This window comes from Aquila chrysaetos, chromosome 5 (genome assembly GCF_900496995.4).
Source record: "Aquila chrysaetos chrysaetos chromosome 5, bAquChr1.4, whole genome shotgun sequence".
NCBI classification, from domain to species: Eukaryota; Metazoa; Chordata; class Aves; order Accipitriformes; family Accipitridae; genus Aquila; species Aquila chrysaetos.
In genome coordinates, this window is record NC_044008.1 from 2,268,142 (window position 1) to 2,290,941 (window position 22,800).

The following is a 22,800-nucleotide window of genomic DNA, read 5'->3' on the forward strand; positions in this document are numbered from 1 at the left end:
CAGCCATGCCTATATTAGCAAGCAGTATAGTGCAATAGGAGTGGATCTTTAAAGCAAAGCACTCAGTACTTGGGACCCAGTGTCCACACTATTTTGGGGGGAGTGGGGGAAGTGAGATCATTTTACTCTAGCTCTGGTTTGGTCCTTTGGTCTGAATTAGTGACTAGGAGCACATCAGGTCCATCCTGGCACACATCATCTGGTTAAGGTTAGTCCAAAAGAAGTCTAGTTCATATATTGCAAGACTATTCCACAATGAGAATAAAGCATGGCAGGTTGGACAATTAGGAGTTTCACTTCAAAACTACACTTCTGATCTAAACTACAACATTTCTGTATATCCATTTTGTGTTAGGTGAGACAGACGAGCTGGTGCCTCCAAATTCAGTTTGACAAGAGAATTTATGAGGCTAGAGTAGACATCCTAAAATAACCTGAGGAGAGAATTTCTGAAATAACTTTAATCATCCAAAAGTTAAGTGCTAGTCTAAACCAGCCATCCAGGCTTACTTTTATAGTCCATAGAGAAAGAAAAAATTCTTTAACATATTCAAAATTTTATTGGAAGGAAAACAGATTGCCACATAAAACAAAGAGTAAGGTCAACATCTCAGGTAGGTGGGGTAAATTACACTCTGGTATCATCCCTTCTCTGTGTTCACGATAGAGTGAGCCTGGCATTAAACAGGAACCCTAATATTTATGCAGCTAAAGTTAGGAGCAATGAATTTCCTGTAAGGATCATTTTTAAAGGATAATTCCCTGAAATCCAACCCCAATTGGCAGCTGTTAATCCTAACAGTTCTAGCATGGCTTGGGCCCAAATAGTACATGCAGCAACCAAATTACAGTAAAAGCGGCACAAGAGGGAAAGGTTTCTATTACAATAGACAGTTACTGTAAGCAGTCTGAGCAGGTTTTTTGGGGGAGAAGATTTTACAGTGAAAGCTGTATGGAGTAGAACGGGAAAGAATCATTATAACTTTCAGAGTTCAGTTTGCTGTACATGACACTACCCCCCCCCCCCCCCCCCCCCCCAACCCGGTATTTTAGAAGTAGCACAGTGGTTATCACCTCAGAGTATTTCATGAATGTAGTTGCCTGTTTAGATTCACTAGCTGAGTAACAATGGCTGCCAAGTAAATTTCTTCACTGAACAAAGCTTTTCGTTAAGCTTTGCATTTCTACACACCACAACTGCTCCAGAAATTCTGTAGAACTACATCTGGATTTAAAAGCAAAAGTCTCTGAATTTGTAGCCTATCTTGGAGGCTGAAACATGGGAGACTGTCACACCTAAATGACTACAAAGCTACATTTGCATGCAGTTTTTTTATTTCTTTATTTCAAAAAATTCCAGAATGATATGATGTTTACATACCTTTTCTTCCACTGAAATCTTCTTGAGGTCCAGTTCTGTTAGTTGGAGCACCATGAAAATCACCAAAAGCCAATAATCTCTTTGTTCCTGAAGGACAAATTTTCTACTTTGACATACTTAACTTCATCAATCTAATATTTAACTTCAATTGGTTGAAGTTAAATTGGCCTTAATACATTGCAACACAAAAAGCTTTTTACTCTGAAGGATGTCAATACACTGTACAAATTGACCCCCCACCATAAGCTTAGCTTCTGCAATAAAAGCTAAGAGTTGTTCAAAAGTCTGCAATACATTGTTCAAAAGGTCAGGATGGGAATTTAAAAATCACCACCACACCCACTAGTACACAAAGAAAGGCTGCTGGAGAACCAAAAGCGTTTTCTACACTGGGATTATGTAATAAACTACGGTTAATACTTCTAACCTTTGTAGTACTGTCAGAACTTCAAAAGATAATTTGCATTATAAATTTGCCATCATATATGCTTTTAAGTCTGAGACAATAAAAAAGAATAATTAAAAATCAAATTAAAAAGCTGACACTTGCAAGTTCATGAAGCTTCTTAGTTCTAAAACCAGTAAGGTCCTGTTAAAAACCACTGAAATTCAGAGAGCTGTCTTAAGATGATTGCTGCATGTATAAGTTATTAAAACAGCAATTGAAAGGAATAGGATCAGGCGTTGCTTAGGGGAAGGACATCTAAACAGAAAAAGGCTTTCAGATTACAGGGGACCAGGGGACAGCCTATTTTGGGTATCTTTCCATGCTAATTTCATTGTGTGCCACAACGGACCATCCTCACAAAAGCCAATACAAAACTGGCAATTACAGGAAGGAGAAGTTAAACCCTGAACACTTTTCTTCTCTTTGACATTGGAAATCACTGTAAAATTCATACAGAATTTAGAAAACACAAAAGTCAGAATAGAATTATCTTTAATCACTCAGGACAATTTACAAATGCAGAGTCAAAGTCAGAATTTCTGATATTTTACCAATCTTCTTGTTTATAAAATGGAAGTTTAATTCATTAATTGAGGAATATTATGGGAGCCATAAATGAGAACCGAGTAAATCCTAAAGAAGAAAAGAGACACATGTCCAGAGACACATGATTTTAAAAGGGGTACTATTAAGTTCCTTTGAGCTTTTCCTAGGAACAATCAGGTACAGACCTTCAAAGAAAACAAAAAGGGAATCTTCTCCCAAACAAAAATCATGGCATACTGTGAGTACAAACATATCAATGGATTTACAAATGGAAATAATAAAATTAATGGATTTACTATGTGGATATTAAACTTCATGATTCATATGCAGCTGTGCTTCAGAAAAAGTTCCCAGACAAAGGTGGGTAACCATGCCAGGGAAACCATCATTCATTATTTCTTGTACTTGTTCCCTGAAATGGCCTGGCCACTCTCAGAGATAGAAACTGAGGCTAAATGGATTCTGATGTGATCCAAAACAGCAGTTCTAGGTTCTTATTTTTGGCTTCCTCTTTAGTTCTTTCTTACCTGTACAGGATTTTTTAAAAGATTTAAAACTCTGAGGAGAGGCAGATCTTCAATATATTCAAGTTCACGCAGCTCAGCAATCTAATTAGTGACAGAAACAGAGCATAAATCAGCAGCAACAGAATCCATGAAAACTATGGGAAAAAAAAGTATTTTAATCCTTGCTCTTAAAATCTGGACATAAAAAAAATTCATTATACTCACAAAATGGGTATACATGTTAACTGCATTCAATAATGCACTTCTAGTGACAAAAGGCAGACAACTTGGATGTTAGCTGGAGAAGCAGTATAATACAGACAGCAATTTCAAACCACCTGCGTTTTTCCAGTTCTTTCAAATGTCAAGCCCTAACGCATTTAGCTTTTATGTGGCTGATGTGCTTAAGTGAGGCAATTCTGCAGTTATATTTGCACTTCAGTTGACTAGCAAAAAAAAATTCCTTCTAAAATGAGTTTCTTTTCACTGGAGCTCAAGTTCATCCTACCTAACTTGCAGCACTTGACTGAGAAGCATCAGCATAGTTGTCCTTGGCTGTCTGTGTCCAGAGGGTAATGCATCATTCCACTTATGGTCTCATCTATCCACAAAGGAAACCTGGGTTGGCTGCACTCAGGTACAACAGATTAGCATTAGAAATTATGTGGGATTAATCAAAGTTTGTGTGCCCAAAACAAAGTCACACTAAAGGCACTCGTGCTAGACCCTGAGTGAACAGTTGTAAGGCTCTCAACTAAACCAAAACGGGTCAAATGGAATTCACGGTGCCTCATTTTAGCCATCTGTTAAGTTAGCCCAAATCAGTTGCTTAACCTCACGTTATAATCAGTGGAGAGAGGCAGTTCCAGAGGTCACCTGATCCATGGTAGGCTGGGATGAATTGCCTTGTAAGGATACCTGGTTTTCCTCCACTGCTGAAAGACTGAACCTAGAAGACTTCAGATTCTATCCCTAACATACTCAGCTTATGTAAAGTGTCTAAAAGCATAAACCTCAAACATCGCCTACCCAATTCATTTTGAGATAACAAAAAGCCCAGCACAGAACAGTTTTGACCAAGTTAAATGTCATTTGGGTGGATTTCCTAAATAAATCGTAGAATGCCAGTCATCAACATTTGAAAATCACTGAACATGCATATGAGAGACACCGTTTGCAGATAAACCTATCATGCCCATTTTTAAAAAAATCAAGCATTTAAGATCCTTCTGGGTGGTAGCGGGCTGAAGTAACTCAAATCTTTCTGTGTTAATTAATTAAAATTCTCTTTAAATTATCCTTCAGAAGGAAATGTTAAAAAAATGGTGACTCATTAAACAGTTTCAATAACATAATTAAAAAAGGCAAATTTTGATGAGGTAAAATTAATAGCTTTTGCGTGCCGTAAAGAACAGTGGAAACTATATGAGGCAATGAAAATGGTGTTATTAATACTAATAGCAACCATACTATTAGTTAGTTTCCTGTCTCGTGCAATTGATATACCTTTAAATGTCAACCTGAACACAGTGTGAGAAAAAGAATTCGTAGTGTCTTGAATTAAATCCTGTAAATGTACCTCGCAAGAGGGGAAAAATGAGAGAAAATGTTCAATTCCTGGTTTATATTTTTATTTCTTATTTTCTTAGATTTTTTTTTTTTTCACATGCAGATCTGTCTTTGTTGTCAAAATGATTCATGAACTGACGGTCTTTTCAGTTAAGGACCCTGGAAGATCAATATCAAAAGTATTATGTATATATGGATTGGGTTTCAAAATTCAAATACAAATGAGCTGGATTGTATCATTGCACTTCCAGTGAAAATTCTGCTGCATAACAAAAGCCACTTATAACAGAGTACATGCAGTTCTGCCTTACAGGGAGTTTCCAGCTGAGAGCTTAGAAGAATCTGTGGTCATAAAATCAGGCTGAGAGATATTAGCAAACCCTCCTGAGGCCTGGCAGTAGAAAAGCTGTGATGTAAGTAAAGATCCTCAAGGATAATCAAGCTGGAAAAGCTGCATACTCATCCTTATCTTATCCACTCAAGGGAGCACTGTTAGTTCTTTATGTACATGAGCACTAAATACTACAGTAGTGATACCTACATAAAGATAAACCCACCTAGAGATATTAAATAAGGCCTGAGGAGTACACTATCAATCAACATGTGAAACAGTACTGGAATGAAACACCAAAGGAAAAGACGCCATCTTTTCTAATATTCATTTCTTGTAAGATTTTCTGATTCAGCTTTAAAGGGATTGAAATTTAGGAAAAAAAAAAAAAATTACCCATTCTTAGAAAGAGCTGAGATCAATATTAAGTATGCTACCTGGTTATCCTCTAGATTGATCATCTCTAGTAGATCATGTTTCTCCAAGCCTTCTAGACTAATTATTTTATTGCTAGATAGGTCCAGCTTCTGTAGAGTTTTCAAGCTGTCCAACCCAGTTATCTTCTCAATCTGATTAGAGCTCTAAGAAGAAATGAAAGCATATAAACTGTTGATAAAGTTCTACAGATGGAAAACAACATTCCTGAGGAAGAACAGAGTTCACTTTATTATTGAGAAACCTATTACAAATAGGCCTTTTATGCATTATCCCCATCTTCATCTTGAGATGACATATTACAGCTTTCCATACTGCTCAAGGAAAAAAGAATCAACTATCTTCCGATTAACTTATCTTCAACTCACCTTGAACAACAGTGAGTGACAACAGCAATAAAAAGACTTCTAGCATTCTTTTAAAGCTGATACTGGCTAAAGGATACTCTTGTCACTATCCAACTCAAAATTTAGAAAATAGATATGCACATAAAAATATAGAATATATATACATAAATACATAGAATTTCCCTCTGTAATCATGGTTATATTTACACTTATGATTACAGAATAAATAATGAAAATATTAAGGTAGAACAATACAGTACTGTCTTCTTTGGACTACAGGCAGTCTAGAAAAACATCTCTAAGATACACAAGTTCATCTTAATGCATACTAAGTGAAGGCAGACTTTATTTACTGTCAGTGACAGAAATATTAAAAAAAAAAGCCAAACCCACCTTACTGGAAGTTCATCTAGACTCTAATACAAGAAATGACCCAAGCTTTTGAGGACTCGTAAACAACTATCATTGTTTTACATTCCTTCCAAACAAGGTACAAGATAGAAGACCTATATTTATCACTGGACACCAGATGGCTTCATTTCTTAGGGCCTCACAAATCATATACTTGTTTCTGCTATGAACTCCAAATAGGTATAACATGCTAGGTTCTCTACTCATCTTTGTCCCAGTGGCCACATGTACCCAGATGGCCTCTCAACATGATTCTTTCTGTATAACCTTGCAAGTTATATTTTTCCATCAGCATCACCTTGTGCTGAAAGCTTGGATGCCTCATATTCTATTAATAAATATTTAGGAACTATTGAAATAAATAAGCCAGCTGACTCTAATGTTAATCCAGTTGTCTGTCCTTGACATTTTTCCTGACTTTTAAATGTTTAATTAGGTTATTAATAGCATGGAGGCTCTCTCTTCTCTTCCTGTTCTTCGTCAGACCTCTGTTTAATAGGATACAGCTCAGAGCTCTAGTTGCAAAATGCTATGCAAGAGGTGCACATAAAATTCTATGAACAAAAGGGATTTGTGTAGAGATTCTTTTTTGCAAAGCATAAAATTCCTAAGAGACCAGTTCATTAGAGCTGCACTTCTTATTTTTTGCAAACATAAGCAGAATAAAGGCTTTTCGGTATAGCTAGGCAGTATTTACAGTTTTTGAAGCCTTTCTTCCAAACTTCAGACCTTACAACTCTTTCAACCTAAAAAGCTCAAGGGAAAATGGAAAAGAAAGCTGAATCAATGGGAAGAGAGGGGATGACTGCTCCCATGAAAAAAGAACTGCATTTTATTCTAATTAGTAAAAGAAAATGCTATGCTAAAATCTATTTACATAATTTCCACATGACTATCTACTTTGCTAATTAAAAAAGACAAGCAGTTGTATAAATAATCATATCAGTATGTAAGAACCAAAACTGAAGAACATGTTCATATTAATAAGGCTTAGCTGTTAACACAACCTCCAAAACATTTTACAGAGCAGATAACCATTACTAACAGAATTATTATTAGGCCTTTTAACAGATGAGGAAATCAGTGCACACAATGGTTGAGCAACTTATTGTAGTTCTCCCTGAAGAAAGTATTTAGAGAAAAGATCTTCCTGTCAGCTTAGATTGTCATTCTCCTATAGTTCATTTCAGAACTTTTAGACATGATTTTGCCAATCTGAGTTAATCTTATCCACTAAAAATGAGACAAAAGTCAGTTTTATTGCCACTAAGGGCATAACTGAAAGCTACTGAAGGCATTATATATCTGAAATATATTAAAAATACGTTACTGAATGCTATTTGAATATATTATTCAAAACATACTACTGTCCACTTTTAAATGTGAATACGTTTTCTGAATATCAAAGCAGGAATAAGTACAAGGGCCAATGAGGCCTTGATGGGTACAGACCTTAGTTACTCTTTTCTATATCAATTACTACAGAACAGAAGAAAAATCTTTAAAATTTTAAAAGGATTGGAAAAGAATATTTCTATTCCTCATAAGGGATCCATTTGCTTTATGTAAAATATTTATGTAGGTGCTTAAAACTAATGTAGCAAATATGAGCATATTTCTATGTATAGTTTTTTGGTACTCATTTTTAAAATCCCATTAAATATTTTTAAAGTTATTATTACAAAGTAAAACCTATTAAGAAGTAGCCTGTTGTATTCTATAGCAACTGAATTCATTAAAAATAGTTTTTGCTTGTGTTTCTGTGCAACCTCTATATTGATGGCTCTTCCTATTAAGCATCTCAAAATTATTTAGAAAAAAGCGTTGGTATTATTAAGGAGATTCTACAAACATGGAACTGAGGAACACTGAGATAAATGCCTTCCCCAAGGCCTGTAAAAGAGCAAGATGCATGCAAACAAGTGTAGGCATTGACAGACAGAGGTCTATATTTGGGCTAGGTATCCTTGACTGTCTTCATAACCAACAGAGAGAAGCAGGCACTTCCAAGGACTGATGCATCTTGTGTTAAAGCAGACGTCAGCAGCTGGATCAGAATAATGAAGTATTTTAAGTGTCCATTTCTCTCCACTGGCTTTTGAGGCAGCAGAGAACAACTAGCTCAGGTGCAGCTGTCTGCAGAAATCTGAAGGCAGATAAGTTAAATCCCACTGAAGCATCTAGAAATATAACCTAGAAATGTTGTATTTAAACAAATATACCCTAGATATCTTAATGCAAAGCTGGCAATATAAAGCTTCCAATCTCATTACAAGATCCTTAAAAAATTAAACAAGATCCTTTAATAATATATCAGATTTGCATACTAAACTTGACTTGTTTTGTAAAATGAATGCAGGCTTCTTAGTCCTCACTTTTCCACCACCTGTCCTAGCTCACTGCTACCACGAACATAAGTTTATGAGGAAACATGCTTTAAAAAAAAAAATTCACCATTTGTATTGTGGGACTTGCACAGTGAGTAACTTCTTACACATCACCTAAGCAACAACAAAACCTATCCAGAGCAAATGCAAAATATCTTTGGACAAATTCAAAACCCAACTGGACAAGGCCCTGAGCAACCTCCACTGAAGATGGCTCTGCTTTGAGCAGGAAGCTGGATCAGATGACCTTTACAGCTCCCTTCTAACCTATATCATTCTATGATCCTGTATTATATAAAAAAATGTGTCCAGTATTACAAATATCTCTGAAAATTGTTATGTAATTACCTTCCCAGTTATTAAGGCACTAATATATTGATAAAAGACAGACAGGAAAACAACTAGAATTACTTCTTTCTTACCAGATTGAGTATTCTGATAGGTAAGTTCTCGAGGCCACTGATTGCAATGAGTCTGTTGTGTGACAAACTAAGATGAGTCAGACTGTGACACTTCTCTAGTCCTCTTATCTCCTCTATGTTATTATCTATACAGATGGTTTTGCATTTAAGGAAAATAACTGAACACAAAACCTTAGCAATAATTAGTTGCTAAATTAGCCAGTGCAGCTGAATGTTATGCTATGGGGAGCTGGACATTAAATGCCTCATGCTAAGGAGTTTTAAATCCCAGCTACTCACACCCACCCTTACTCTGGAACTTACTGCCTCCTTGTTTGACTGATACAACTTTTTGTAGGGCAGCGGGACAAGCGACACTGATCTAGCTAGAAATATCCTCCCCTCCTTTTTGGAGGGGTTTTTAACTCTGATTGTTTCTGTGACCTGGTTTACAGTGCAGCCCTTTCAAGCTGGCATAACCGGGCTGACAGCAAATCAAGAAGTAGTGAAAATGAGGGAACAGGAGTGTGGGGAAGAAACTACTTCTGCCAGCATCTTGCAAAACTATGCTGTAAATCTCTGGTCTTCTTATTAGATGCACATATACAGGCTAAAACATAGGGGTATTTATGTCTTTGACTTTAACTGAACACCAGTCATGTTAGGTCAGCTGTAGAATACAGGCACACGGCTGATTCATCAGAGGCAGGTGTGATCTTTTTATGTTTACAGAGTACTTAACATGGCTCCAAAGTGACCTTGACATCCAAGCATCGTACACAAATTATTCAAGTCATAACAGACAATAACACTATATGGGGCTATTTCACTCTAAATTATACCTGTTCTATACTGGCCATCTGTCCTGAAAGGGAAAGTGTATTTTAAATTAATATTAAAATCAAAAGCAGCAGTACAAGTAGTTAGGATTCCTCTCGGCAAACTTCAGCATTAACATAACTACCCAGATTCCTTAAACAAAGCATGTTTCCTTTGACAACAAGCCATCTCAGATTGCTCTCTTACAATGGGATGAACAGCAGAGGTACCTAACTCTCTATCTCTGCACTGTACTGAAATCAGATAACTCTGATCCAGGCATCTAATTGTTTGGTGACTGAAGTTAGGCAAGAAGAATTGCACTCATATTATAAGTGTCCAAGCTAGAACTAGTTACACAAAACCCCAAGAAATGTAACTGAAAAAAACCAGCCAGAACATGCAGGACACAGAGACATGGCTTTAGGCAATCACAGAAGAAAACATTTTTAATTGATCTGAGAGAATGAACTCTGCCTGCAAAGAGGGGCAAGTGAATTTTCATTCATGTTTCTAGTCTTACCAGGCAGTGGACGAATTATCAGGATTTTCTCTCAGTCTGAATGATATTGTAACCAAACAAAATGTAAGCTTAGCCAGGGACAACAGAATACTCTTTAACAGCTGTGACCTGACTCTGGTTTTTCCTAACTGCATTCCTACACAGGGACTTAACTGTATGCTACCTAAGTTCTACACTCACAGGCCTAGATGGGGAAGGTGAGGAGAAATGAGCTAGTAAGCACAGATTTATCTTTTTGTAGGACCTCACACTAGGTTGTCTCTGTTATTTTAGAAAAGAAACCAAAACCATCCACAGGCACTGACATTTGACAGATATTGATTTGCATACAAAATGGGACTGCTTCTCTTTCAACTGAGGAGGCAAAGTTTTGGCGAGGAAAAAATACTGTTTAAGCCATCGGCATCAATATGAGGCAGCAAATTGCTCAGCACTAAAAACTAGTACAATCAGTTTTACTCTTTTAATGACTCGCTATCATGCTTTGTCAGATATTATTGCCCAAGCTGTCTCCCTTTCTGGTTTGGGCAGTTTCCTCCTTGAAAACTCATTTATAAACCTGTCAGGTGTGCTTGTGTGTGCACCTGTCAGAAAAAAGTTACCATGACCTTACCATCTGCATCATTATTCACTTAAATATGGTAAGAAATGCTTAGTTACTGTCAACAAGAAATGCATGCCAAACATTTCTGCTACTGCATGATATTTAATACAGTATTTTCATTTACAATTACAAAGAACAGCTTGTTTTGTCTGCCATGTCTGCAGCAAGGAGTGCTTGACATGGGTTAGGAACAGTGCCACTTTGCTATTCGAAATTCTGCAATCATTTTCCTCTATTTCAGAGGGTCCTGTTGCAACTGTATGCATGAAACAGTTTTTCTCTCCATTTCAATGGCGTCTTCATTGACAAATGAAGAAATTGAACACAGCACGCTGCTGCATTGAAACCAAATGAAAAAATACTGATTCAGATCCACAATACAAATCTCTGATCTTTTTTCCTTTTCATTTTGCTGTATGGTTTTTGCTCTGCAATGGAAAATTAGAATTGCAAAGGGATAGTGTCTCAATGCCATTTTCTGACAAGAATCATGTCACCTGCACACCTTGTAAAATGTGTGAATAACGTAACCTGGACACCCTGCAAATGCTTTATCTACTCCTACATGAAAAAAGCATTGTATTAATATCATTTGGTAATGGGCTACTTCGAGGACAAGAGACAGAGGAAAACTGCAACAGCCTGCTGTCTTCTCCTTTTCAGAGAGCAGAAAATCAAGATGCAATTTATGAAGCAAAGAAGAAAGGTTCATGAGCCCTTGGGAAGCAATTGTAAGTAAGGCAGCATGTGAACATGAAACTCCAGAAGACCTTTCAGAAAAGCATAGGAGAATCTTTAGGGAGACTAAGAGTACTATGGACAGCCTTGTAAAAGTAAGCAATGAAGAAATTTAACCTGCAGATTCATGTTCATCTGATTTTTGTCAGAACAGTGTTTCTAATCCCACAAACTGGGTACCACAGTGACACTGTGGAAGGTGGGTAGAAGAACACCTTCGATCTGTGAACTTCCCTCAGCATACTCCAGGAAGTTTTCTCTCACTTAAAGATTCTCTTCATTGTCATTAAATGGCCTTGTCCTCCACAGAGCCTCTGCAGTCCCTGCGTAATTAGCTACACCTAAGATTAAACAACATGCATGTTTTTCATTTAAGGAAGCTTAGTGTTCCAAGCTGACTTCCTATTAACCTTTTGTATATAAAAATACTGGGGTTATTTATTACCTCTGCCATGGAAAGACAGTGTGACATGTCACTTTTTTAGTTTTACATGATGCAAAGTGGAGTTTTTTGTGTTCCTCTAGCAGGCTAATACCTTACATGTATACACAAACAATTTTAACACCATGCATGCTTAAGTAAGATCAGTTTCACCCCCAGAATTACAATGTTTAATCTTGCTTCTAAAGACAAAACTGACATGAAGGAAAAATACAAAGAAAACATGTATCTATTTGAACCAAACAGCTGTTCAGAAAGCAAACAAGCAACTTTTCTCCCATTCAAGTTTCCGTAAAGGATACAATCCAGCAAGAGTATAGTAAGTGACTGGTATGCTGACAAATCTTGCATTTTAGGTATTTGATTGTATGAAAAATCTACTTCCTAAAGAAAAAAGGAGACAGAAAGTTAGTTTTATTTCTTCAGCACTTACAGCTGTCTTGTGAAACTAATGGCTGTTACATTAAACTTGCTATCAAGGGTGTGGAAGAAATAAGCAGATCATTAATATTAATATTGGGACATAAACAGAAAGGCTTTTTTTAATGACACATAGAATTCACATTTTGGGAACTTCCAAAACTATAATTTCTTCCAACAACATTATCATTAATGGTCCTGTAATTATTCATACATATTAAAAAACTAACAGAGAAGACAGAGAAATACATAGAGGTCATATTTCAAAACAACCTCCTGCTTTTTATAACCCAAAGTGGGCTACAGGAAAACAACAGCAAAGGGAAGACTAGCACACAGCCACACTTTAAGTACATGTTTCACAATAACGATTGGCACCAGTCAATCTGAAAGGCAGTGTCATGGTTTAACCCCAGCTGGTAACTAAGCACCATGCAGCCACTTGCTCACTCCCCTCCGCCCAAAATGGGATGGGGGAGAGGACCTCAAGGAAAAAGGTAGAATTCGTGGGTTGAGATAAGAACAGTTTAACAGGACAGAAAGGAAGAAACTAATAATGATAGTAATAACAATAATAAAATGACATTAATAATAACAAAAGGATTGGAATATACAAAACAAGTGATGCACAATGCAATTGCTCACCACTTGCTGATCGACACCCAGTTAGTTCCCAAGCAGCGATCCCTCCCTGCCCAACTCCCCCAGTTTATACACTGGGCATGACATCACATGGTATGGAATATCCCTTTGGCCAGTTTGGGTCAGCTGTCCTGGCTGTGTCCCCTCCCAACTTCTTGTGCCCCTCCAGCCTTCTTGCTGGCTGGGCATGAGAAGCTGAAAAATCCTTGACTTAGTCTAAACACTACTCAGCAACAACTGAAAACATCAGTATGTTATCCACATTATTCTCATATTAAATCCAAAACATAACACTATACCGGCTACTAGAAAAAAAATTAACTCTATCCCAGCTGAAACCAGGACAGACAGAAACTGATCCCACTAAAGGTCTGATGAATGTAACAAGCAAGGAAAAAATTCTGGCTACGTTTACTGCTGGCTAGAACAGGTAGCTGTACGATACACCTTCCCATGGCACGCAAGTGTTCAGAGTGTGAAAGAAAGTAAAAGACAGAAATGTGCAGTGTAAAATGCCCAAACATTTGGAAAAGCTCTTAAAATGTCAAATGAGGTGAGAAAGAAGAATAAGGCAGGCATAAAAATTTGCTTTTGCACATGTCCAAATACAATGCCTAAATTAGATTTAGAAAATGGTTTTGAGTTTAAACCTATAAAATGCAGTTTTTGCAACTTACCTTGAGATTTTTAGGTGGTTTAAAAACGAAATATGTAGTCAATTCATTGTTGGAAGCATTCAGTTCTAGTAAGTGAGGCATATGACTGATACAAGAAAGATCTAGTAACAAAACAAAATGTCAAATCCTGTACATGAACGCATACATAAACAGAGAGATCATCATGTCAAAATTTAGTAATTATGTCCAATAGCAATCAAGAATCAATTTGTAGTTACACATTCAGAAAGCGATGTTAAAAATGCAGAAATCAGATATATTAACAACTTCTACTAGAAAAAAAGATGGTTTCTAAACCACGAAGAATAAATATTCAAGTTCTACAGTAAATTTCCATTATGTCAACTGATTTGTCTATAAGCCAGAATATAGTTTTAAATTCTAGCTACCTCTAGAAAGACAGAGAGACTACCTCTGTCCTAAGTTATTAATTAGTGGAGAAAAGTATTTAGGCCACTACTGAAGACTAAATGACTAGTTGCTATGGAAAAGTCCCTGTTCTGTTCAACATAGCCTTCACAGACAAACAGTAAAAATGAGCACAGAGAAGCGCCACCTTACAAAAGTGCTGCTATTATTCGACTCCAGCACCTCAAGTGAAATGAACTTCAAAGAAATAATGCAACAGGTTGCTCACCACAGCTTATTTCTTTTGATGCTAAATTAAAAAATGCATTGGGGAGTGCGAGGGAGAGGGAAGGAGTAGAAGATGATGGAGTTTACCCCAGTCTCCATTTGTTACCTCTCTAAATCTGGGATATAATTTTTTACATTTTGTCACCAATGGGAAACCTTGACAAAGGAAAGCCCAAGGCTGGGAAAAATGTACCAGACATAACTTTGAATATTATGACACCTGCATATGTAAAATCTCAACCTTAACCTTGTATTGGCATGCTTGCTTACATTTTATCTTTGCATAATAAACTGGACAATAATCTCAATGTTCCCACTGATAAACATATGCTGGTGCAGCTGTCTGAATGGTCCATACATCATTCTCAAGAAGATCTAGCCATCGCCTCATTCTGTAGAGCTGGAGTAGTTACACCATTAAAATGTAGACCAGGCTTTGTGATACTAAAGCTATACGGTACAGTGCATTTCTCATCTTAAATGATTTCACAACCCAAGAATTTACTAGTGTATTTACTACATACCATTAATTTTATTATATGAAAGTTCCAGCTTCTGTAGGTGAACGTATCTGGAGAGAATGTTAATGTCACTTAACTCACGACCCTGGAAAAATAAAGCACAGAGACTTTAATAACTAGCTGTATAACCTCAGCCACTCTTCCAAGAGCTACACAGTAGCAGAAGACATTGAAGAGATGCCCCAAGGTCCCTCCAGCTGATGCGTCAGAACAGGATGACATACACAGAAAGTGATGTTAGACCTGCAGACCAGCCATGTATGGAGAAAATGTCCAAAGAAAACTTTAAAACACAACCAGGAGAGATAGCTGTAGCTAGGAAAAATGCCAGAAAAACAAGGCTGCACAGAAAAGGGAGTGGCAGCAAGTAATCTTTTAAAAAAACATAACCATTTTCACTTTCTGAAGGGACAACGAACACAGCATTCTCAGATGTTTAGCATGTTCCTCTATTTTTTCTCCACCTGACTGAAGCAAGAAGATACGTTTTCACACCCGAAAACTGGGTAAGGAAAAATCTTACTGCTGTTGCTACTAAGTGAAAAAAACAATACCAATATGGCAGTTGTCAGCAGGAGCCATGCCGTGTCTTGTCAAAAGTCCCATGTACATGAAATGGCATTGACAGGTAGAGACAAAAATCTGCCTCTTGATATTTTTTTACTAGACCAACTATTTGCTGTTAAAAAGAATAAATCTTTGAGCACAGAAGCACTTCACAATGATGTTCTTTGCTTATACTTACTGAAAGCGACAGATTAAGATAAACGTATTCAACACCAGGGGCTGAACGCCCCAGCTTGTGGAGACCCTCAGCCACAGTGTCTTCATCCAACACTCCATCAAACTGACCCTACAAAATACCAGAAAGAGGGGGCAGGGAGAGGAATGGATTAAGGGGAGATTTATGAAACTAAACTCCACACTCGGTAGAATCTGGGGGCTGCTTGGGATGCAATCGGGACCAGAGTTTAATAAAAGTCCTCAATCAAATGCTGCTTTCAGTGCTCCATCACCTTACTAAGGCACTACACATTAGGAAAAATGATGAATGCAGCCCTCAAAACAGATAAATAGAAACATGTCATGTACTAGTTCTATATGTTTAAAAAGGTTCAACAGTTTTTTGTTGGGATTTTTTTTACCTTCTGGTTTAAATGCACAGCTCTAAACAGGACCTGTTTCTAGAGATGTTGAGCCATGAAACTCACATTGATTATGGATGTTAACATCTTAGCAAATCAGCACTAACATAACCCCAGTGTTGCACCCCAATATGCACATTATTGGAGGCCCTTTACATTTGTTCAGCATGAGCAGCTAGTGCTACTCTTCAGAGAACAATCTTTGCCAAAGAGGGTGCTTGACAGATGGCACTAATGAACCACTGCATAGGTTTAATGAGAAAATAAGCCAATGGCTTGTGAAATTCCTATAAGCTTGGAGAAGTCACACAACAATTGCTAATCTAGGGACCAAGATAAATAATGTTTCAAATGGTAATCATCTAAATTTTAGCACTTACATGTTATAGCAATGGAGACTACGGATGCATTTCCACTAGGTAAAAATATGAGGTGATAATGCTGTGGCAGTGCATACTTCAGAGCCCAGCAGAGCAGGCAGAACAAATTCACTTGGGTCCAGGGGCTTACTGAATCTCAGGTCTGGGCATATAAACAGGAAACGAGTTTAATTTGGCAATCCATATGCCAGCTTATCCTTAGTCTTTATATAGCAAGGAGAAAGGGGCAATCCAAAACTAACCTGGACACCAGAGGGATGGAAGGGAGCTTAAAAAAAGGCAGAAATGAGGGGTGAGGGGAAACAAACCAAACCAGCCTTTCCCCTTTTGGGGGGAAAGGATAAATCACTACCTGGTGCCCTCATCGACTCTCCCTTCTTTCCCCCATAACTACACTGAGTGATGAGGGGGGGAAAGGGCTTTTCCCTCAAAAGCACACCCCTCCCCAAATAGCTGGGGGGCACTGAACTGAACCTCTGTGCGCTGTGATTCCTCTTCGTCATCGGCCTCTTGCTTGTCCTCTTGGTGAGGCAGGCTGAGCTGTGGCTGCCGCAGGCTGGGCCCGCCCTGGGGCAGCTCCCCGGGGATCCCCTGGGAGAGGTGCTGCGGGGGCCCATGAGAAGGGGGAAGCAGCTCGCTGAGGCCGCCCTCTCCCTGCTTCTCCTCGCACCCCGCCATGAGCTGTAATGAGAAGCGAGGACGCGGAGGGAGCTGCGCTACCGGCGCGTTCGCACTCGAACACCGCCCCGTCACCCCTCAGAAAGGGCCGCCGCCATCTTGTTGGCTCTCCTGTTGTCGTGGAGACGGGAGAAGCGCCACACCCCCTGCGGGGAAGGGGATTCGCGCCAGCCAGCCAATAGAAAAGCGGCTTGCGGCGCGGTGCAGGATGGGAGTTGTAGTTCTCTGCGCCGGGCTCGCTCGCAGTGGCCGCCGGGCCGCAGAGCATGCTGGGAGTTGTAGTCCGCCTGACTGGCGGTCTCCTCAGCGGGTCCCCTCCAGCCTCACAGAGATGCTTGTGTGACTGAAGGCAACGCATCCCCCCTCACACAACGCCTTCTCCTTTTCTCTTTCCCCCCACCCTTCCACTGCAGGGGGAAGAGTGTGTTCGCCTCCGTTTGTGTGTTCCAGGTGAGGATGCAAAGTCCATCCTGTCAGACAAATAATCTCCGGGGCACCGTTATCCAGCCACAAAGCCCCCGGCCAAGATGGGCTCTGTGCAAGATGGTGGCTTTGCTCAGTGGCACCATAACAAGACAAAGGCCTGTGCAGACAGCCTGCAGCCCTGACTTCTAGTCAGCTGTTTTAGTCACAGACCAGACAGTCCTGGTCTTCCCAGTTTGGGCTGGGAGGACTGGTGACATTGATCATCTATACTGGGAGTCACAGCCATCTGCTGGGGTGAGGGGCTGGGGCTGTTTGAAATGGCGAAGTAATGTGTTTCCTTAAGAAAAAAAAGCACAAATTCAGAACTGGTGGAAAAATCTATATAATTTTGCTGGAAACATTTGGGAAATAATAAGAGATCAGGCTGTCACAGTGGGGGAAAGTAAAATGACAGCTTTTGAATTATCTTTGCTTGTTGTCCTCGTGGTTTTTTTTTTTTTTTCTATCACCACAAAAGCCTGACTGCTTCCACGGTCAGGCTCGTGAGGTGCGTGCACCCATCTCAGCATGCAGTGCGCCCATGGGTGACAGCTGCTGGAGCGGGCGCTGGTGCTGCAAATTCTCCAGGACGATGGTTTTGTTTAGCCCTGCAAAGCACTGCTGCACTGTGTTAAAATTACTGATTTATTAGCATTCCTGTTTGAGGAAACAGAGAGCTCACCACACCATGTGTCAGGGGAAGAAATAAAAATCCCCGGTTGTAGGCAACAAAACAAGCTTTGGGCCACAGAAAATGTCTTACAGATGCCAAGCCACTCTTACTATAAATCTTAAGTAAAGGTGCTAAAGATACTGGAGTTTTCTGTGAACAGGTTTTATGATTAGTTGAGTTGTGCACAGTAACCTCTTGGCTCCAGTCATGCCCTGTGGCAGCAAGTTCTACAAGTTCATTAGTGCAGACTAGAAAATGAACGTTAGTTGTTTTCTCTCATTTTAGGCTTCTCCCATTCCCAGTCCATCATCTACCTTTCTTCTTACATTGCAGAACAGGGTAACACAGAAAGTAAAGCCAGAAAATAAAGGAGGGGAGGAAGAGAAGATGTGCCAGGCCATCTCCAAATACATGTCCCTGCGAGATGATAAACACTGGGAGAGCACAGCTCCACGTGGTAAAACAATTTAACGTTGGGGATGGGGGATTCCTGGTTATTGCAGTGGGTCTCCAACATGGGTCATGACAGCCAGGTGAGCCTTGAGAGTCTTGAAATTCTGGATTTCAATGTCACATAATTGCCTTCTCTGTGTTCATAAAATGACAGCCGTCTTTGACTGCAATGGCTATTGCTTAAAAAAAAAATAAAAAGAGGAAGATATAAAAACTCCTTATGGACATTATCCACTGACTTTTATCTTTGTGCTTCAGGGAAACATTATGATAACTGCAATAAAGCTACCCCAAATTACCTTCCTTCATTATCTCGCTGGCCATAAATGTTAAAACCCTTAATGGGATTTACTCCTTTTCCACTAAGCAACCCATGCCTTCTCCCACAGCCCTCTGGGCACAGAGGCTGCCCTGCAAAGGCTTTTCTCCAGATGGTGCATGTCTAGGGCTGTGTTCAGGCATGGGCAGCAAACCAAGGGCTGGAGAGGTCAGGAAAGGATGGAAAATCCTGAAAGGAAAGGCAGGATCATATCTAGAAATATGTTTTGGGAGGCTTTTGGATTTTTTGTGACCTAGGAGAACAATTTCTGACTCACCAGAGCTACAAAGCCAAGCAGGAGCTGCTCGAGGACAGCAGCTATTTACTCTCTATTGGGCTCCTGTAGCTGTTTCAAGCTTTAATGATATCTAGGTGTTGGTGGTTTAACCCCAGTCAGCAACTAAGCACCATGGAGCTGCTCACTCACTCCCCGACCCCCCCCCCACCCCCAGTGGGATGGGGGAGAGAATGTGGGGAAAAAAAGTAAAACTCTTGGGTTGAGATAAGAACAGTTTAACAGGACAGAAAGGAAGAAACTAATAATGATAGTAATAACAATAATAAAATTACTTGAATATATACAAAACAAGTGATACACAATGCAATTGCTCACCACTGATGCCCAGTCAGTCCCTGAGCAGTGATCTGCCCCACCCCGGCCACCTCCCCCCAGTTTATATACTGGGCACAATGTCACATGGTATGGAATATCCCTTTGGCCAGTTTGGGTCAGCTGTCCTGGCTATGTCCCCTCCCAATGTCTTGTGCATCTCCAGCCTTCTTGCTGGCTGGGCATGTGAAGCTGAAAAATCCTTGACTTTAGACTAAACATTACTTAGCAACAACTGAAAACACCTGTGTGTTATCCACATTATTCTCATACTAAATCCAAAGCGTAACACTATACCAGCTACTGGAAAGGAAATTAACTCTATCCCAGCTAAACCAGGACACTAGGATATTCTTTTTCTCAAAACCATACCGTTTTATAGTCGGCATCTGCAGATTTTGCCTTCTGCAAACAGAGAAAGTCACTTTTTTGATGTGAACCCTGCACTCCCCGACTGCAGGATTATCAGCACCTGCTCCCCTCCTGTGCTGGGACTGACTCCCTGTGACCACAGGACATGGGTGTCAGCCACCACGTGCCCTCCTGGCAGCCCAATGCCATAGTGCACGGGTGAAACAACTGCTGACTGTCCCCACCACACACCTGCAGTGTCAAGTCACACATTGGGTTGCAAAGGGCACAGGACGGCTGAACCCCACCTGACCAGTCAGTCTGCTCTGCAGCACCGGCTCCTTCATGGAGCCTTACACTGCACGGACCTCTTTGAAACAGCTTCTGCTGCGTAAAACACTGCTGCAATGAAACAGGACAGTCCTGCTGTCTCTTTCAACCGGCATGGGGGTTTTCTTACTGTGCCTTCCAAGTTCTAAAACAGAGAGCAAATAGGTTACCCCCATAGAAAGTGGGGCACTTTTTACCCAACTGAGTTGCAGAAACATCTATCTTTAGCTGGAGCTTGTTCAAAGGACTGTTAAGGGGCTTCGAGCTATCTGCAAGCTGGGCAAGCTTTGTGCTATGGAAAAGCTATGAGGTTTTAGAGAGAAGAAAACCTGCAGAGAACCTTTTATTCTAGATCACAACTTTTTGGCTGAGTCTGACATCCTGCGACCACACAAAGAGGAGCACCCTGCCTACCGAGCCAGGTTGCTACTGCAGCCAGAAACACCTACAGCAGCAGAGTCCTACCAGGACCTGGTACGACTCACGTGGCTTTCCTGTCACTCAGCTAATGGCTGTTCGAGATTTGGGGCAGAAGGGGATAATTTGGAGTCTTGTGATTGCTCTGGAAGCTCCGTCATCTGTGGTGGGGGCAGTGACAGCCACCAAGTGCAGATACTGCCTGGCAGAACTGCCCCCACCGCCCCAGTTTGAGAGGTGCACAGAGTGTGTTTTAGGACAGAGCATACCGCTGCAGCTCATGCAAAGCACAGTAGTTGTATTTGGCTGTGGCTGGGCTTAAATCCCTTTGCATGCATGTACATATATACATTTTTTTTTCTGTCCAGTGCTCTGCCTTTGCAACTGGAAGCCAGCCAAATACCTCACTATTCCCCAGACTCTGCACAGGCAGGTTAGCATCAAATGAATGGCGAGCAGATGGGTGGCGTGAAGGCAGCTGAGATGCTCGGATTAGCATGCAGTAGGTTTACGGGAAGATACTTGCCCGAGCTCCAAGCTCTCCAAGAGGCAAAGGCCACACGTAATCAAATTAATAGCTAGCTGGGCAGCTTGTCCGTGTAAGACGGGGCTGGAGATTTCATGGGAACAGATGATAGAAAAAGGGCAGGTCCAAATACAGTTTACATGGACTGCCATCGAGCTTGGAGCAGAGCCAGCAGGGCTAATGAGTTCTCGGCATGGAAGTGTCCCAGAGTTTATTTCCTACCATCTGGAAAATGCCTGCCCTTCCACAGGGATTTGTGATGATTCAGACAGGAGAAGGGATTATTAAAACCTCAGAAACACACTTGTCCTCCCTCCCTGTCTCCCCCCACCCCATCTGTTTGGCTTGGCAGTGCAGGGACCGGCTGCCTGCTCATGAGCTCCGAGTCAAAATGGCTCCTTTAAGACCTCTCTCCACGGGGTGAAATTAGCCTTACGTATTTTGGGCTGGAGACAGATCGTTCCTGAACGGGGGCATTAAAAAAAGCAGCAGACTTGGGGAAACAAAATGCCTAGGTGGTAATGTTAATTTTTATGAACACCGAAAATAGTTGGGGTGGTGAGAAATGTCACCCCAAACCTCCTCCTTTCAGTGCCACATCCCTGGTCCAGCACAGCACATCCAGCCAGGGGATTACCCAGGCCATGTTCTCCTTCCCTAGCATGAAGGATGAAAATTGAGCTTCTTCCTGCAGAAATCACATAGTGAAAATTACACACTGAAAGCTAAGCACGGCCATCCCAAAAGGCTGACAGCTGTTGGTCCATCTTCCTCCGGAAACCATGTTGGTTTTTATGCCTTGTCAATGATTTGTGGCCTCCCCCTCTGCCTTGTCTTCATCCCTCTGTGTCCCCAGCAGCTGCTGTCACTTTTCAGCCCCAGCTACTCCATGGTCCTGGGTGGGTACCATTTCCTGGAAGGGTTTGGTGTTCCCACCCCCAAAATGTTACCCTGCCCTCCTGGTTTGCTTCATTATTGTGCTCATCTGGCCAGTCCTGGAAAGCAAGGCTGGCCAGGAACGTCAGAGAACCCATTCATTGGCAGCTGCCCCATACCTCCATGGAGAATGGTCAAATCTGAGGGGCGGTGCACAAAGTTGCGGGCTTCGGTTTTACGCCGGTGCCTTTGAAGTGGTCAGGTAAGGGGGGGTGGGGGTTTAGCAGTAATTATGTTTATGTAAATAATCTTCAAACACCACCCACGAGCTGCTCTTTATTAACACTTCCACAGCGTTAGATTCAACTATAGCCCATGTGCTGTGCAGGCAGCCTTCACCACCATGGGGCAAACACATGCCAGACCACGCTCTTCATCTCATCGCACGTGTGGCATTGAGAGGGTTGTGGTGGGTGCTGGAGCGCGTGGTGGTCTCAGCCTCCAGGGAAAGGGCTATGCTTGCATCTTCATGCAGCTTATCTACAAGCTGTCTGATTCCTTTGGTACCTGTCCTGTTTGGAGATCTTTGTACCAGCCTGCCTTGCTCCTCTGCATCTGCTTGCAACCAGCTCTCCTGGCTCACTGCATCACTTAAGTCAAAATATGGGGAGACAAATCTGCAGCACAGCTGCACAAGGAACCGTTCTGTTGGAATGAGCAGGCACAGATGGTTTGGGGGAGGAAGGTGACAGAAAAGCCAGAGCACCGTGGTTTCATGGACTCCCAATGGCCA

General features: G+C 40.8%; 1 protein-coding gene across 6 annotated transcripts in view; it reads right to left on the minus strand.

Annotated features, from left to right (window-relative positions):
- Positions 1 to 17,096, minus strand: part of LRGUK (leucine rich repeats and guanylate kinase domain containing) — a 53,875-nt gene extending 36,779 nt beyond the window's left edge. For 5 of the 6 annotated variants that reach the window (XM_030014698.2, XM_030014700.2, XM_030014699.2 and 2 more), the window contains exons 1-9: positions 16,784 to 17,096; positions 15,530 to 15,637; positions 14,788 to 14,869; positions 13,628 to 13,728; positions 12,191 to 12,272; positions 8,784 to 8,908; positions 5,219 to 5,362; positions 2,903 to 2,983; positions 1,382 to 1,468 (exon numbers count right to left, since the gene is read on the minus strand). In XM_030014698.2, the coding sequence (XP_029870558.1) occupies positions 1,382 to 1,468; positions 2,903 to 2,983; positions 5,219 to 5,362; positions 8,784 to 8,908; positions 12,191 to 12,272; positions 13,628 to 13,728; positions 14,788 to 14,869; positions 15,530 to 15,637; positions 16,784 to 16,987 (1,014 nt within the window). In that variant the 5' untranslated portion in view covers positions 16,988 to 17,096. Of the gene's footprint in view, positions 1 to 1,381; positions 1,469 to 2,902; positions 2,984 to 5,218; positions 5,363 to 8,783; positions 8,909 to 12,190; positions 12,273 to 13,627; positions 13,729 to 14,787; positions 14,870 to 15,529; positions 15,638 to 16,778 lie in introns of all 6 variants that reach the window. The other variant, XM_030014703.2, reaches the window with a different exon arrangement.
- Positions 17,097 to 22,800: the final 5,704 nt, after the last annotated feature.